At 38.8% G+C, this 17,512-nt stretch overlaps 1 protein-coding gene across 6 annotated transcripts in view; it reads right to left on the bottom strand.

Moving 5' to 3' along the window:
* PLEKHA1 (pleckstrin homology domain containing A1) overlaps window positions 1–17,512 on the bottom strand; it is a 53,513-nt gene that overhangs the window by 11,382 nt on the left and 24,619 nt on the right. For 5 of the 6 annotated variants that reach the window (XM_043475233.1, XM_043475237.1, XM_043475236.1 and 2 more), the window contains exons 4-7: window positions 15,532–15,577; window positions 7,326–7,423; window positions 1,430–1,555; window positions 114–257 (exon numbers count right to left, since the gene is read on the bottom strand). In XM_043475233.1, coding sequence (XP_043331168.1) covers window positions 114–257; window positions 1,430–1,555; window positions 7,326–7,423; window positions 15,532–15,577 — 414 coding nt within the window. The remainder of the gene's footprint in view (window positions 1–113; window positions 258–1,429; window positions 1,556–7,325; window positions 7,424–15,531; window positions 15,578–17,512) is intronic. The other variant, XM_043475238.1, reaches the window with a different exon arrangement.

Consider the following 17,512-nt stretch of genomic DNA (forward strand, 5'->3'; position numbering starts at 1 on the left):
CTCCTGGTCAGCAAGCTGGTCTTTCACAAAACAAAGCAAACCATGTGTATGTTGAGAGTTTGCTAATGCATACTCATTTTTCATTATTTCGCATACTTTGTTAAACTACTCACCACTGCTCCTTGTTTTACACAATATCCAGCTTTGATAACTGCGCTATCTGAAGGTGGTTTAGGAGTGAAGTAAGGAAGATGGCTTTGTGACCGCTTCAAATTATTTCTGTCAATAGTTTCACCACATTCATTTACTTCTTCTTTCTAGAATGAAGCAAAATAAAGTCTTTTCTTGCTTGTTTCGCTTAAAAGCATATTGCAGTTCATGTTGTTATCCCAGCAATCTTAAAATCCATTAGTCAGGAAAACAGATCTTCAAGTGTTTTCTAATTAATTTGAGATACTTAATCACAACTTTTAACAACAATGATTAAAACCCAGATTTCTATCTCTCTTTTTCTGCAAAAGTCTTGCCACCAGCATTTTTTTTTTTTTTTGGTAGGGGATGCTGGGGTTTAACTTTCTAATTTGAAATAATTATAAATATTCACAGGAAATTGTAAAAACACAATGTACAGGAGGTCTTATGTGCCCTTCAGCCAGTTTCTCCAAACAGGGAAAACTACTCTACAGCATATTATCAAAACAGACACTGAACATGTCACAGACCTGTTCGTTTCCCTGTTTCACAGGCATTCACCTGTCCCTGTGCGTGTATCCTTCGGTGCAGTGTTACTTACCAGATCTGTGTCCCCGCCACCACCCCAGCACAGAAGCATCCAGCACCCCAAGGCTCCCTCAGGCTGCCCCTTTAGAGCCTCCATCCCCAACTGCTTGGCCCCCACTAATTTGCTTTCCATCCTTCTTGCTCTGACATTTAGAGAATTTAATACAAATGGAATCATACAGTACGTGGGCTTTTGAGATTGGCATTTGCCACACTGTATTATTCGCCAGGGAATTCATTCAGGTTGGTCCTTGTACCAACTGTTCGACCCTTCTCACTGGGAGCAATATTCACGGTTTGGACGTCCCATTGGCTAAATCACCCATTAAAGGGCACTTGGGTTACTACCATGTTTGGGTGATTAGGAATAAAGCTACTACACAGTCATGATAAATGATGTGAAATAATTTTTGGTGACTTGGAAAATGTTTCAGACCTAAGGAAAAAAAGCTGTTTACAAAGTATTTACATTTCTAGGGGGCAAAAGGGTCTAAAAGAAAGGCTCAGAAGAAAACATGTAAAGTGCTAAATGTTGTTTACCTATGCTTTCCAGATTTTTACAATAAAAACATACTTTTGAAATAAGTATAAAAGTCTTGTGTTTTAATTACTGCATTTATTCAATAAACATGTACCATTTACTTTTGATAACAAAAAAATCAATATGCAGTAGCTAAACCATCACACAATAGAAGAACTGATTTCTTACCTGAGTTGGGGTAATGATGGGCACACCACCAACAATGTCAGTTCTGTAAGAGACCTGCTTCTTTCCACATTCGCCTTGGCGACTTGGGTTATCAGGATGAGGCTGTGAGTCTAACGGCTTTGGGACCTAAAATAGTAAGTCGATGAATCATTTTGCAACAAGCATTATCTGAGATCCTCTTTTATCAAAGAATTTCCAACCAATCATAAGTCTATGTATAATTGGTATATATAAAAATTATTTTTTAGTGTATATATATATATAACCTTTTAAGTTTGCATACTGATTTTTCTTTTACAGAATTTATGACACAGCCATCATTTACTGTGTGCTCACTTGGGCAGGTACTATTTCATATATTTTCCCTTTTAATCCTCCTGTCAATCCTATGCATAGGAGGAGCATCACCACAGCAGTAAGAAAACAGGCTCAAGAGGCATCAGGCAATGTAAGTCTAGATCCCGCTGGTCCACGTTCTAGCTAAGTTTGTATAACTCTCTTTCACATTTAACCACTATAACGACATCCCCATTTTATCAGAGCACTTGAGAATGTATTACAGCTCAGTGCTGTTACCCTTCCCATTCCTCCATTCCTGCCCAAGACTGTGCAAATCCTGAGGACAGGGGATCCTGTTTCTTTAGATGTTCCCCTAAAGGCTTTCTCCCCAGGCCTTAGGCCAACCCTCCACCCTCTCATCCATAATTAAACTATAATACCAGTCGTGGGCAGAAACAAAAGAATGAAGGAAATAAGAAGGACAGGGAAGAGAAATGAATTCTGGAGGGGAAAGTTTTCTGAATTCTTCTAAGCGATTTTATCTAAGAGGTTGCACGTTTTGGAAAGCTTTTTAAAGACAACATGATTACAGACAGAATTTTACTTGCCAAGATTCGCAAAAATACTTAAGAGTGAAAGAGCTATAGAAAGTTCACTATACCCAGAAACAATCTGCTAAGAAGTCCCAGTGTTAAGAGGGGGACTAGTGAAGAGCATCATCTACTTCAATTATTCTGACAGAGAAAATGTGGCCATGTTATCCATAAGAACAGAAAAACGCATTAAAAGAATTTGAAACCAGAGAGAGAATTAGCTATCCAACATTTGTACTAGCTGCAATGTGCTGCTGAAACGTGACCCATACAAAAAGTGGCTACTCCCTCTTTCAAGAAGTTGAGGGTTTAGTCATATGTGAGATTTTCCTAAGAAAATACCTTTAATATCTCCCTAAAAATATACTAAAATTTACATTGGCTTTTTTTTTTTTTTTCATTTTTCTTCTAGAAATGATAGTATATTAAAAACCCCTTGCCTATACTGTTAAACCCACTGCTTCTCATTTATCCTTATGAGAATGCTAAGTACAGCGTAATTCCAATGTTATATAGCTCAACAATTGACTTAGAATTACATTTTTGAATCAAAATTATCTAAATTGTAAACATTTCTAAGAGCAAGAAAAAGATAAGCAAAATACTCATGAATATAGTAACTCCCTTAAAAATTCTGAAAGAAAAAAAAAAAAAATTCTGAAAGAAAAGTTAGCTCTCATTGCAGTCATTAAAATAAACACATTTTCAGAACCAAAAAAACCAGTCAGGCAACTTGTAATGGGAATCAGAAAAGTGACCTCACTAGACAGATGGGAAATGTCAGACACCGTACATGCTTGGTTTCACTGCCGACTGCTTATCCCCCTTCCCTGCTTCCCATCCATGACTGTTGTGATGGTTTTTCTGTGACAGATTTGCATGTATTTTTGGCAAGCATCTGCACATGATCCTAATGATAGGAAATTCTAATAGCAGAAAAAGAAAAGGTAAAAATGACTAGAGAAGAGATGAACAAAATGGCAAGCCTGAAGACTGACACCTGAAACATTCAGGAACAAACTCCAGGATGATAGGAGCTTTCTGAGGGCTCTACCTACAGGCTGAGAAACACAAGTATAAAGCCTTCCACTTTGGGTTACATACATACACCCTCTTGGTAAGACAGAAGTCCTCTATTCAGGTTATTCTATCTACTCCCAGTTGCCAATTAAAATTTAAAAAAAAAGTGTGGAAGTTTGGCCATAATTTCAAAACACTTATTTTTAGATTAAAATCAAATACTGATTTTTTAAATCAAAACCTACAGTGGGAAAAGACACTATTTTAAAAAATAGTAGGTTTCTGTTTAGGAATATGCCATATGCATCAATAAAAATAGTTGAAAGTGTACTTTGAAGAGTTGACTTTCCAAATTCTAGTTATCACAATACTTCCTTCAAGGTTGGTTCCTCTCAGTTCAGTTCAGTTCAGTTGCTCAGTCGTGTCCAACTCTTTGCAATCCCATGGACTGCAGCACACCAGGCTTCCCTGTCCATCACCAACTCCCAGAGTTTACTCACACTCATGTCCATTGAGGACAGGGAACCATCTCATCCTCTGTCATCCCCTTCTCCTCCTGCCTTCAATCTTTCCCAGCATCAGGGTTTTTTTTTCCCAATGAGTCAGTTCTTTGCATCAGGTGGCCAAAGTACTGGAGTTTCAGCTTCAGCATCAGTCCTTCCTATGAATATTCAGGACTGATTTCCTTTAGGATGGACCTTTAGGTCCAAGGGACTCTCAAGAGTCTTCTCCAACACCACAGCATCATTTCAAAAGCATCATTTCTTCGGCACTCAGCTTTCTTTATAGTCCAACTCTCACATCCATTCACAACTACTGGAAAAACCATAGCCCTGACCAGATGGACCTGTGTTGGTAAAGTAATGTCTCTGCTTTTCAATATGCTATCTAGGTTGGTCATAACTTTTCTTTCAAGGAGCAAGTGTCTTTTAATTTCATGGCTGCAGTCACCATCTGCAGTGATTTTGGAACCCAAAAACATAGTCTGCCACTGTTTCCACTCTTTCCCCATCTATTTGCCATGAAGTGATGGGACCAGATGCCGTGATCTTAGTTTTCTGAATGTTGAGTTTTAAGCCAACTTTTTCACTCGCCTCTTTCACTTTCATCAAGAGGCTCTTTAGTTCTTCACTTTCTGCCATAAGGGTGGTGTCATCTGCATATCTGAGGTTATTGATATTTCTCCCAGCGATCTTGATTTCAGCTTGTGCTTCATCCAGCCCAGCCTTTCTCATGATATACTCTGCATATAAGTTAAATAAGCAGCGTGACAACATACAACCTTGACGGACTCTTGTCCCAATTTGGAACCAGTCTGTTGTTCCATGTCCAGTTCTAACTGTTGCTTCCTAACCTGCATATAGATTTCTCAGGAGGCAGGTCAGGTGGTCTGGTATTCCCGTCTCTTTAAGAATTTTCCAATTTGTTGTGATCCACACAGTCAAAGGCCTTGGCATAGTCAATAAAGCAGAAGTAGATGTTTTTCTGGAACTCGCTTGCTTTTTGGTTTCTCTCCTATTGCTCTTTCTCTCTTTTTTGTAAGTAAGGGGAAAACTGTTTTAATGACAGCCACCAACACACAGTCACACAGAATTCATGAAAGTGAGGAAAGCCATGAACTATGGTGCTAGAGGATGGTCCATTAAGATGGCATGGTACTATAATTAGTAAGTAGATAATCACCATTCCCTTACCCACTGTCCTCTAATCACCTCTATTCTGAAACCATACACCTCCAAAACCTAATTTTGAATTTCCAAAACTTTCAAGTTTATATATTACATTGTACTCAGCAGACTACTAAATTACACAGTTTACCAAATGTCACTTGGAGTGACTCCACAGAAAGGTAAACTGTACATATATTAAAATGGGAACTTGAAATTTACAAAGAAATCTACATGTAAATTACCAGCAACTTCCATAGGGAAGTACGCTAGATTAAAGATTCTGCACTTAAATGCATATGGAATTAACACTGGTAAGATTTTTTTTTTAAAGAACAGTGAAATAAAATGTTTCTTATTAAAGCATGGGAAATTCTTTCATTGCTATCTTATGAGTTAATGTGTACCTACATAAAACCAATTTTTACTAAGTGATACCGATTCTATACTCAATTTAACATAGTTATAACCACTTCGCCACTTCGTTGACAAGCATGGATTTCTATATCTTAAATTTATATTTTCTAAATGTACAACAGATTCATTTTTAAACTATAAAAGTTTCAACAACAGCTGCAAGACCACAAAAGCTATTTAAGAGTCCACATACTTTGACACACTACCCAATTCCTAATCAGTTTCTTGTGCATTTGAGTAAGCTTAAAATGTCACTTGTATAAGACAGTTTCATACCATTAATTAGATACAGCAGTTCAAAAGACCTCCCAAATGGTAAAAAGTCTGAGACCATTCAATTGACTACTTTTTTCTCTTAAAGCACTAAGAAACCAATGCTGCTGCTCATTCCAAATTGTAAAAAAAAAAAAACAAAAAAAAAAATTACTTCAGTGACATTACTACATACTGTGTTTATAAAAAATTTCCCAAATAGGGAATATTTGCAAAGAGTCAAAAACAATCAGCTAAAACCTTTTAAGAAAATGCACTTCTGAATCAGTTTTTAAAAAATTGCTTTCCTGAAACTGCACAAACCTAAAATAACTTCTGCTTCATGTACAGATCAGATGCAGTGCGTGGGTGTTTTCTGTCATGTGGTAACAAGCTGTTCTGGTGCAAGACCCAAAAAAATCGACCTAACTCTGAGAACAGCTTTAGTTACATTAACTCTTTATTGTGTTATGATATAAACATGGAATTATTCATTTAAATGGAAACAAACATATGCTGACTGTCAGGGCATATGTTTTTAAAGAGTAAGTCATATTGGGTCAGTAAATAACCTCATTTTAGTAAACACCCTTCAATTTAGACAACCTCACCCAGGACCTCCTTCCCCATTCTTCCCCTATGGGCCTGCTGTGTGTGCTTCTCCAACAGAGTGTAAGAGGGGAAAGGGAAGGAGAGGCTTCATCAGGGAACAGTTCCCGTCACTTGCTCAGCAGCAGCAGTACTAAACTCTCCCAGAAGTTTGTGTTCTGCTTTAGGGTCAGAGAAGAAGGATGGAGGCTCGTTCTTTCAGGAAGCACTGAGGCACTGAGCTTCAGAGTTAGGCTCCAGAGTCAAGCAGATGGTGTGGCTCACAGCTCCACAACGTAACAGCTATTGAACCTATAAATGTCACTCGATCCTTCTAAGCCTCACTTTTTCAGGTACTTCAGTGCAAGGCCTGGCACACTACAGACAAACAACACATATTAATGTTCATCAGAAAATCAAGAAGAGAAGCCCGAGTTGGAAGCAGGAAACTGCAGCACAGAAAATGAGTGCCCAGGAACTGGAGGGGAAAAAGCAGTGCGACAAAGTCTCAAGCCTGAGTCAAACCCCCAAGGACCACGCGGGCAGGACCCTCTGGCTACCGCAGTTCTTCAGATCAGTCCCCACCCTGAAGTCCTTTCTAAGCCCTTCACTGCCTTGTCCTGCTCCTATCTTCAACTCCTACCTACCTACGACCAGTCCCAGTCATGGCTTAAAAGGCAGACAGAATGCCATTTCTATTCCCTGGATAGGTGGCAAGAAGTCTTTTACTCTTCCCTGCGGGCGGGCAGGGGGAAAACATATCCAAAAGGTAGAACTCTACCTGCATTTTCCCTTAGAAACACTAGGATAAACAGCAGTTAAAATCTACAGTAATACAGACCTTTATTAGGTACACAATGGGTTAAAAAGGCATCAATGGGTTGATTTTTAAGGGCAAAAGTTACCATGTATTAAAACAAGAGAAAACATTCATATTATAACCTGTCTTTTAAACAAACTTTGAGGAACTCTGGGATAAACTGTTGGTAAGCTAAGGACACTCAGTAGGTATATTGTACAATCTGTAAAGATCATGTGAAGATAATAAATTTTTTTCACACAAAAAATACAAATACTTACTGTAATTTTAATAGCTTTGTTCAACACATTCACCCATTCTACTAGGTCCTGCTGATCATTGGCTTGTAGGAAATATTTCCTCATCCCTGCATTCATAACTGTTGAAAGAAAAAACAAACTACAACAGGTGAAACTGTGTACTTATTACCTAGACATATGTCTGCAGCAGCTGAAAAACCTTGCAGCTTCAGTACTGTGACTCTTGAATTTGACAGAATGTTAGACTATATATGATATTGCTTTCATCACTCAATAAAATAGTTATTATTAATAAGACTCTAATTTTTAATGGTCACGTTTCTCACTAAATGTAAAAATACCACAGTATATTTAGCCAATCATCTAATGATGGACATTTAGACTATTTCTGATTTTTGAAACTATGTAAAATATCCCATGAAACATCACATATGTATACTTTTCCACACTTTGGCTAGCATTTCTATAGGATAGATTTCTTACCATAAGCTTCAGTAAGAAGAAAATTCACATTTAACATGTTTACAGATATTAGTAAACTGTCTTCCCCAAAGGTTGAATCCACCCAATAGTGTATCCAAAGGCCTCGATTATCTAACATTCCTCACTAGCACCTCTTTTGTTTTCAGCCCCGAGATGCTGTGACATTATTTCCCAGACTCCCTTGCCAGCCTGGGCCATGCCTTGCTATAACGGGCGGTACTGGTGGGAGACGAGAGGTGGGAGGGAAGTGGGGGAGGGGACTGCTCTTGCCGACGCCCCTCCAGTAGCAGCAACACACAACCAGTTGTGGCTCCAAGCTCTTCTGCTGCTCCCTACAGCAGCCTTGAAGTCCCCTCAGCAAGTCCTCAGTTCTGGTGATATCACCTCTTCCCTTTCCTCTCTCCAGCCCTGGTGATGGAAGCTGCTTCATACAGTTTTTAATCGCTGGGTTACTTTAGCATTCCCTTCCTGTGCCTTCAGCCTCTCAACATCTGGTCAACCAATTCCCTGTAACAAATCCCCTGGGTTTGAAATGCCAAGTGTGGTGTGTTTTCCTGACTCTCTGTCCACCTAATTGGTAAAAAATTATAGCTTGTCTAAATCTGAATCTTTGATTACTGAGACAAATTAGTTTTGTATGTTTACTGGTTGTCTACACTTGTTTGTAAGCTCTGTTTATTTTCTTTACCCATATTTCTCCTGAGTCGTTCATGTATTTTTTCTTGATTTATAAAAGCTTTTATTTATAAGAGGTTTTCTCCTTGGAAGAAAAGTTATGACCAACCTAAACAGCATATTAAAAAGCAGAGACATTACTTTGCCAACAAAGTTCCATCTAGTCAAAGCTATGGTTTTTCCAGTAGTCATGTAAGGATGTGAGAGTTGGACTATAAAGAAAGCTGAGCACTGAAGAATTGATGCCTTTGAACTGTGGTGTTGGAGAAGACTCTTGAGAGTCCCTTGGACTCCAAGGAGATCCAAGCAGTCCATCCTAAAAGAAATTACTCCTGAATATTCACTGAAAGGACTGATGTTGAAGCTGAAACTCCAATACTTTGGTCACCTGATGCGAAGGACTGACTCATTGGAAAAGACCCTGATGCTAGGAAAGATTGAAGATGGGAGGAGAAGGTGATGACAGAGGATGAGATGGTTGGATGGCATCACCAACTCAATGGACATGAGTTTGAGTAAGCTCTGCAAGTTGGTAATGGACAGGAAAGCCTGGGGTGCTGCAGTCCATGGAGTCGCAAAGACTCAGACAAGACTGAGCGACTGAACTGAACTGAAGAACTTTTATATTAACCCTTTCAGTTTTAATTCAAGTACTTTTCCCTGTCTATCATTAGTCTTGTCACTTAGTTCACAGTATTTTAATGAATCAGAAATAGCCTATCAATCTTTTTCTTTAAAGACTCTAGCTTTCATGTGATATTTAGAAAGTCTCCCTGACTCAAGATTATAAAAATAAACCTTTATTTTTCTAGCACTTATGCATTTTATGTTTATAATCTTAACACATTTAGAACTTTTTATGCAGTTTAATTTACATATACCCATTTAGTGACTACTACTTCTAAGAAGCAAAGCATTCCTGCATATAGTTGTCAACAAACTATTATAGTCAATGTTAAAATTAAAGCTTATTAATTATATATTACATGATTTATTTAAAAAAAAATATTCTAAGAGCTAAAGCATCTGAACAGCTACGATGCATCTTTTGTTTTTAATATACTTTTTTTTTAATGACTTCTATACATCTCCAACAAAATTTTAAATAGCATATTAACACTCAGCTGAACGTGAGGCAGAGGGGGAAAGGCTTACTTCTCAAATACACTAGATTATGAAACTAAGACTGAGAACAAGATACTAGAGCAGAGCTTCCTTGAATTGACACACATCTTATCTTGTGAAGGGCTATAAAACAATTAGTCTGGACCTAAAGAAATTTAACACACTATAAATCTGTTCTTTTATATCTTACTAGTGACTGGAGAAATTAAAAATGCCATAAATACCCAAAAAAAAAAAAAGCCATAAATATAAATTAAGATAAGTAACTCACTAGACTATTATATATGTCAATATATAGTTTTTGTTTTTAATCTCCAACACTCAGTAAAGCATCCTTTATAAGCTTTTCCAACTTAGGCTTATGCGCTCCCCTCATAATGGCTTTTTCCCGCTCAATGTTATTCTGGGCATCTGCCTAGAATATCTAAAGAGTATAAAATTCTAACCACTTGGTAATATACTATACCCACTATAAAGGAAGTGCTTAATACATATATTTTTTGAATAAGTAACATTTATAGAAATGTATCTTTTAAGGGAAAGAAGAGAGGTAAATACACCTCTAAAAAGACTCTTAGCACAATTTGCAGTCTAAATAAAAAATCATGTGCTTTAAGAATTATTTTCATGGCAGGAAGAGGCATAGTGATTTGACAGGAGAGAAAATCTGAGCCTAGAGCTAACCAAACCTAACTAGCTCATGCACTTACTAGCAATCCCATCTTATAAAATCTATTTAATCTCTGACTCTTTGTTTTCCTCATCTATGAAATAGAATGTAACCCATCCCTTCTTTGAGGGTGAAGGTGATGTGTGTAAAGAAGCTAGCACAGGGCTTGGGAGAGAACAGAAACTCCTTGTCACCATCTTCATCACCTTCATGATCATCAGTATCATCTGGAGATTTCCAAGTAAAGAAGCATTGTGAAAAATGTTAGTGCACCCAATGTTCATCGCAGCACTGTTTATAATAGCCAGGACATGGAAGCAACCTAGATGCCCATCAGCAGATGAATGGATAAGGAAGCTGTGGTACATATACACCATGGAATTTTACTCAGCCGTCAAAAAGAATTCATTTGACCATCTAATGAGATGGATGACAACTGGAGCCCCTTATACAGAGTGAAGTAAGCCAGAAAGATAAAGAACATTACAGCATACTAACACATATATATGGAATTTAGAAAGATGGTAGCGATAACCCTATATGCAAAACAGAAAAAGAGACACAGAAATACAGAACAGACTTTTGAACTCTGTGGGAGAAGGTGAGGGTGGGATGTTTCAAAAGAACAGCATGTATACTATCTATGGTGAAACAGATCACCAGCCCAGGTGGGATGCATGAGACAAGTGCTCGGGCCTGGTGCACTGGGAAGACCCAGAGGAATCGGGTGAGAGGGAGGTGGGAGGGGGGATCGGGATGGGGAATACGTGTAAATCTATGGCTGATTCATAGTCAATGTATGACAAAACCCACTGAAATGTTGTGAAGTAAATTAGCCTCCAACTAATAAAAAAATTAAAAAAAAAAAAATGTTAGTGCAACTTACGAAAAATTTTATTAACAGTGATGGGGAAAAGGCGGACAGGCAAAGGAAGGAAAAATACTAATAAGAATAATGATAAACTGTATGAAACCTGTTAGGTTTCCACGCTTTTAAAGGAAAGGTTTCATTGTGTATAATGAATGTAGAGCAGAGGCTTGCACGCTTACTAGCTTTTCACTTAAGTACCTCCCTTATTTCATTTCAAATCTTAACCATCAGAGTGAATGTTATCAAATGGATAAAACCTGAAGCACAAACATTAGCTTGATTCAAAATAAAAATCATCTCACAACCAAGGATCAACCGCTATGGTTCAAATACGGCTATGGATAAAATAGTTATGAGACATTTTATCATATTTCTTTGCCAATTTTCTCCTGTTTTCTCTGTTCCCTCTTCTTTCTCGTCCTTTCTTTCTCTACTAGTCACACATCAGTTTTCTGAAGGGAGCCTCTAATTTAATCATCTTATCTCTCCTACTACCTGCTTCATTTTTAGCTTTCTTTGACTTGTTCTTCTGAGTTTTTCACAGTCTCATGTTCTTTTTCCTATTTGACAGTTTTCTCCCCTCAAATGTCATGTAATTCTGGGCTGGCCATTCATACTTAAAAACAAGATACCAAAAAACTCCTTGGAAGTTCTCTTGAATATTATGTAAGGATTCTGACTGGTGAGCATCACTGTACAGCAAGCCCCTCTGACAGAAATGCCAGCTGTCAGTACCTATGGCTCTCTTCTCTGGGGTGTTCAGCTTCTTGCCCCACTTCCACCTGGCTGCCCGATGCTCTGGGCCTGGACATAGGAAAGAATTGCATTCGGTGTGCAGACTTTTATTTAATCCTCCCGTTTTCCGTTTCATGCCTCATTCCCCCTCTTCTCTGGGACTACTGTCCCCAGGCACATCGCCTCACTGATTCTATTTCGGGAGATACTACACATGCCATTCCTTGCTGGGATGGGGGAAGGGTGGCTGCCTGCCTGAGCCAGCTGGAGGTAGGGACCAGAGGGTGTTTCTACAGAGACATGCCAACAGAGTCACTGATCTGGGTCCCTCCTCTCTGATGCTTACCCAGACAGGATCCAGCACCTAGTCTGTCCAGAGTTGGCGTGGGGGCAGGATATGGAAATGGCTAGCTTTTCAGGGGCCTCTTCTACTCTGCTAAGTTATTTCCTCCTCCTCCATCCACTTCCCATCTTTATATACTGTGAATTAACAGAAATCTGCTCATTTCAGGGAATATGGTTTGAATGTTTCTTGTTCTCACTGTTAGGGGGAATTTGAGAGGAAAGGGGGGAGGAACAGTCATTGGAAGGACTGATGCTGAATACTGAAGCTCCAATACTTTGGCCACCTGATGCAAACAGCTGACTCACTGGAAAGGACCCTGATGCTGGGAAAGATCGAACGCAGGAGGAGAAGGAAGCAGCAGAGAATGAGATGGTTAGACAGCACCACCAACTCAATGGATATGAATCTGAGCAAACTCTGGGAAACAGTGAAGGACAGGGGAGCCTGTCATGCTGCAGTTCATGGGGTAGCAGAGAGTTGGACATGACTTAGCAACTGAACAAGAACAAAAAAAAGGGAGGAAAGTCTTTATGCTGCCATTTTTACGGAAGTTGTGGGTCCATTTTAGAAGTCAGTGCCTCTTTCTGAAGGTAAACATTTTATGAATCCTTCCTCTAACAGGGGCCTCCCAGGTGGTGCAGTGTTAAAAGAATCTGCCTGCCAATGCAGGAGACCCAGGAGACAGGGGAGGGTTAGGAAGATCCCCTAGAGAAGGAAATGGCAACCCACTCCAGTATTCTTGCCTGGAAAATCCCACGGACAGAGAACTCTGGCGGGTTACAGTCTGTGGGGTTGCAAAGACTTGGAAACAACCGAGCAACACTCCCTCTAATAGAAGACTAATAAACTACTGGCAGAGCAATAGATAACTAATCTTAATCTCTGATTTCAATTAAAATCCCTCATTCTAAATACCGCACTAACTGAATGTCAAATCTCTCCCTGTGTACTGCTAGCCCTTCAAATTGTATGTTTGAGATTTTACATTAACGACTTTCAAGAGTGTGTGTATGATATACTCTAAAATACAAAGTTCTCTGTCACGTGACTTGCCCCCAGGAGCTTTTCATTCAACAAGGTTCTGAGGCATTTTCTGATTTAGCAACCAAAAATTATAAATCTGTAAGAAATACATGACTTTTTATAGCTTCTTAGTGGTGACAAAAGCATTACAGAGGATCCTCATACTATATCCTGCTTGTATCACACTTTCTGAGTGGACATATACAATGCTATCCCTACCATACTGCCTACAGAAGAAACCTGCCCTTCCCAAGCAAAAAAAAACATATTTAACAAATATCTTCTACTTTCATGTAAAATAGTCTCTTTTGAGATCAGCTGGAAACTCCTACTAATTTTTGTCCCTTTCCTCACTAACGTCCACACACTGAGAGCATATAGATTCTCCCAGCTTTAACTATACCCACTATGATAACAGATTCTAACATTCTCCATTCTTGATCTTCAAGCTCCATCCAGTCCCTAATTACTGTCACCAGAGTATTTCCATTTGGATATTTCTCCACGACTCAAACTCCATACTAAATATCTCATCCTATACTAAATATTTCACCCTATCAAATCAGCTCTCCTAGATCCTCCATTTCTTTCCTTGAAGCAAACCTATTTGACATCTCTGTCTTCCCTTCGGTTCCCACACGTCCAGTCACCAAGTCCTTGTGCTTTTCCTTCTAATGCTCTTCATCCCTCCTCTTTCCCCCAATGCCATTATCCTAATTCAGGCTCATGTTAGGAACAGTAGTTTAAAAACCACTTAACCTGTCTCCTTGCATCAAACTCTCCTGTCAACACAAAAAAACTTCCTTCACCTTCTATCTTCTCTCTAGATGTTCTCTAATCTCTTACCTCTCATTTTCCAAAAAACAACAAGAAAAAATCACTTGTCAACATATTACACCCTAACTTCTGCCTTTTCACTTTTCAGTCTCTCACCACTCTCTCCAGCTTCATTCAGTGTTCAGATCCCCCCACACACCATGTTCTTCTCCCCTGCACGCCTCTGTCCAGGGGTCCTCCCACCTTTTCTCCCCAGTGATAAAGGATGATCACGTGAGCCTCATGCAGTGTGGCTCCCTTGACTCCCAAGATTCCCAAAAAAGGATTTGAAGCTCTTCTTCTGTGATTCTATTAAATAGATTGCTACCCCTTTATCTACCACCTGTGATAAATGCAATGATAATTCCCTGGCCCTGTACCTGATTTTGGGCTCCAAAATCACTGCAGATGATGACTGCAGCCATGAAATGAAAAGATGCTTGCTCCTTGGAAGGAAAGTTATGACCAACCTAGACAGCATATTAAAAAGCAGAGACATTACTTTGCCAACAAAGGTCTATCTAGTTAAAGTTACGGTTTTTCCAGTAGTCATGTATGGATGTGAGAGTTGGACTATAAAGAAAGCTGAGCACTGAAGAACTGATGCATTACAACTGTAGTGTTGGAGAAGACTCTTGAGACTCTCTTGGACTGCACGGAGATCCAACCAGTTCATCCTAGGACTGATGCTGAAGCTGAAACTCCAATACCTTGGCCACCTGACGAAGAACTGACTCACTGGAAAAGACCCTGATGCTGGGAAAGATTGAGGGTGGCAGGAGAAGGGGATGACAGAGGATAAGATGGTTGGATGGCATCACCGACTCAATGGACATGAGTCTGAGTCAACTCCAGGAGCTGGTGATGGACAGGAGACCTGGGATGCTGCAGTCCATGGGGTCACAAAGAGTCGGACACGACTGAGCGACTGAACTGAACTGAACTGAACCTGTCTGTGAGACTGCAGCCTGGGAGACTCTCAAGGGCAACAGCTGCTTCTCATGACTCTCACAGCCCCAGTGCCAAGTAAAGTGCACATACACTAGGCCTTCGTTAAATGTTTACTGAGCACTTAATCAAATGTACTTAATCAAATATCCCCAACTACCTTGCTCCCAAGCTGTGCACTTCTCATTTCCCATAAGCTGCAAACTAAATCCTTTCCATTATTTAAGCACTGAACATCAAATAATAATAAAATTAATCTCACTGGATGTGATCACTGTAAATGCCTAGATAATGATTACACATGGGTAGAGTGGGAGGAGGTTGTGACTGGGATGGGACACAGGAAGAGGTTTCAGGGGTGGGGGAGCAGTTTTACTTCTTCACCAGACAGTAGTTTCAAGGCAATCTGCCTTAGAATAATTCATTAACCCACAGGACTAAGACATGGGCCTTCTGTGACTGTTTTCTCTTGCAATATGATATAATTATATTAGTCTAACTTAAAATTACTAATGTATAAAATACAGCTACTCACCAAAACAGAACTCAGCCTTTGGCCTTAGTTTAGTTGCATCGCTAACCTAACAAGAGAGAGAAATGAATCACTCACTTCTTCATATGCTATTATAATCAACCTTAAACACTGTGTGAACTTCCACATGTACGATTTCCCAGTACTCACACACATTTAGCACATAGATCTAAAGTTAAACTTTAAGGCAAAAGAAAAAGAACTATAAATTAAATTTAGAACATGGGTCCCAAATGTTAAGATGCACAAAAACAAGTGTTACTTCCATGCTCTCTTTGAACAAAATTGTTTTTTCTTCAAAGGAAGTACGAAGAAACTGAAAATAAACCAGTAAGTTTTATGTCACACATATAAACATTTTTGGTTTCATGCAATTTTCAAAATACCCTCAAGGAATACTCCAAAGAAACCATGAATTCTTCCCAAATTTCATATTTCTAAATTAACTGCATGAGGAAATGGTGGTGGGTAAGGGCCAAATTGTATATTTAATAAAGTCCAAAAATCCAGAAGACACTAATCTGCAATGAGGAAACCAAAATGGCACTGGATCCTCATTTGTACATTGAAATACCCTAGGATAAGGGACCCCCCTTTACTACATGCAGTACATGGTCCCATTTGGAAAGTGAACAACTAGCTGCACCTGGTTGCTGCTAGCCCTTTAAATAGAGTAGCTCACATTGAAGCCCATTCATGGCTGTTTGCCATGCTGCTGCCCAGTGTCAGAACTCAGAATTGTAGCATCTGTTCTGTACCTTCAGAAGGAATTCTAAGTTTAGGTTTCCTGACTGATCCCAACTACAAATTCAGAGCACTGAATCACAATGAAGTTTGTTCCAGGGATAAATTCTGAGGGAAAAGTGGCAAGTCTAAAGTAGAGTACAAGCATACAATTCAAACTTCAGTATGGGGCAGAGGTGAAACTTCACTACACAGAGAAGGTTATATTTCAAAAGGGAAGCAATGGAGGAGGGGAAAGCAGTGGCCAGTCTGCCTGTTTTATTGAATTAATATCTTAATCCTTAAAAAGACCTCCCATTCTTAAAAAGACCAGGCAATAAGCAATTGAAAAGATAGAGGCACATGGGCAATTTCTACCTCAACTGCCTATTCCAATGAAATAGGCCTTTCCACATCACTTCACTAAGAGTCAAAAATCCCTGGCAGCATGTTTACACTGCAGTGTATGTATACTGCACACAATCAAGGAAACTGATGAGGGGGTGGGGTGTTGGGGGGCATCTACAGTCTATTCTACAATGGAATCCTACACTTCCTAACAATAGTCTCTATAGAATTTAAGTTGCTATCTACCCTGAAGTATTACTAAATGTCTTAAATTTATAGGAACACTTGAGGTATATTTAAACAAAATTTGTCTTCTGAAAATTTACATAATAATGATTTTAAAGTAAAATGGTTCCCTTTAAATATGTAATTTTTGTTGTCCAAGGACTATTTTATTTTTTGGTCAGTGAGAATGAATAGCTCTATTATGATACTGATAACAAAGCTTTTTATTTATCAAAAATATCTTTTTCTTTTAAACAGAGGCATACTTGTAAACTGGTCCCCTGATGAAGACCTTTGCTAATAAATCCCAATATATGCATAACAGTATGTATATGCATATTATTTAATCATACTGTTTTGCTACTTTCATATCTCAAGTCATCACCAAGCTTATTACTTTCTGTAAAACAAAACTATTAATAGTTCCTCAGCATCTCTCTATCTCAGTTCCCAAAACACTAATAAAAGATAATAAGAGGGGAAAAACTACCTAATACAAATCTAAATTTTTGAAAAGAAAAATAGTATTGCAAAAATTTCTAAAAAGTCAACAAACATTGAAAAGAAATTAATAGAGACAAAGTCAAATGAGGGAAAAAATCAACTTTCATCATGAAGATAGTTCATATTCTCCTCAAAGTAAGATGTAAAGAAAAAAAGGTAATGAGATTAAAAATTAGTTTCAATA

This window comes from Cervus canadensis, chromosome 8 (assembly GCF_019320065.1).
Source record: "Cervus canadensis isolate Bull #8, Minnesota chromosome 8, ASM1932006v1, whole genome shotgun sequence".
Lineage (NCBI taxonomy): Eukaryota > Metazoa > Chordata > Mammalia > Artiodactyla > Cervidae > Cervus > Cervus canadensis.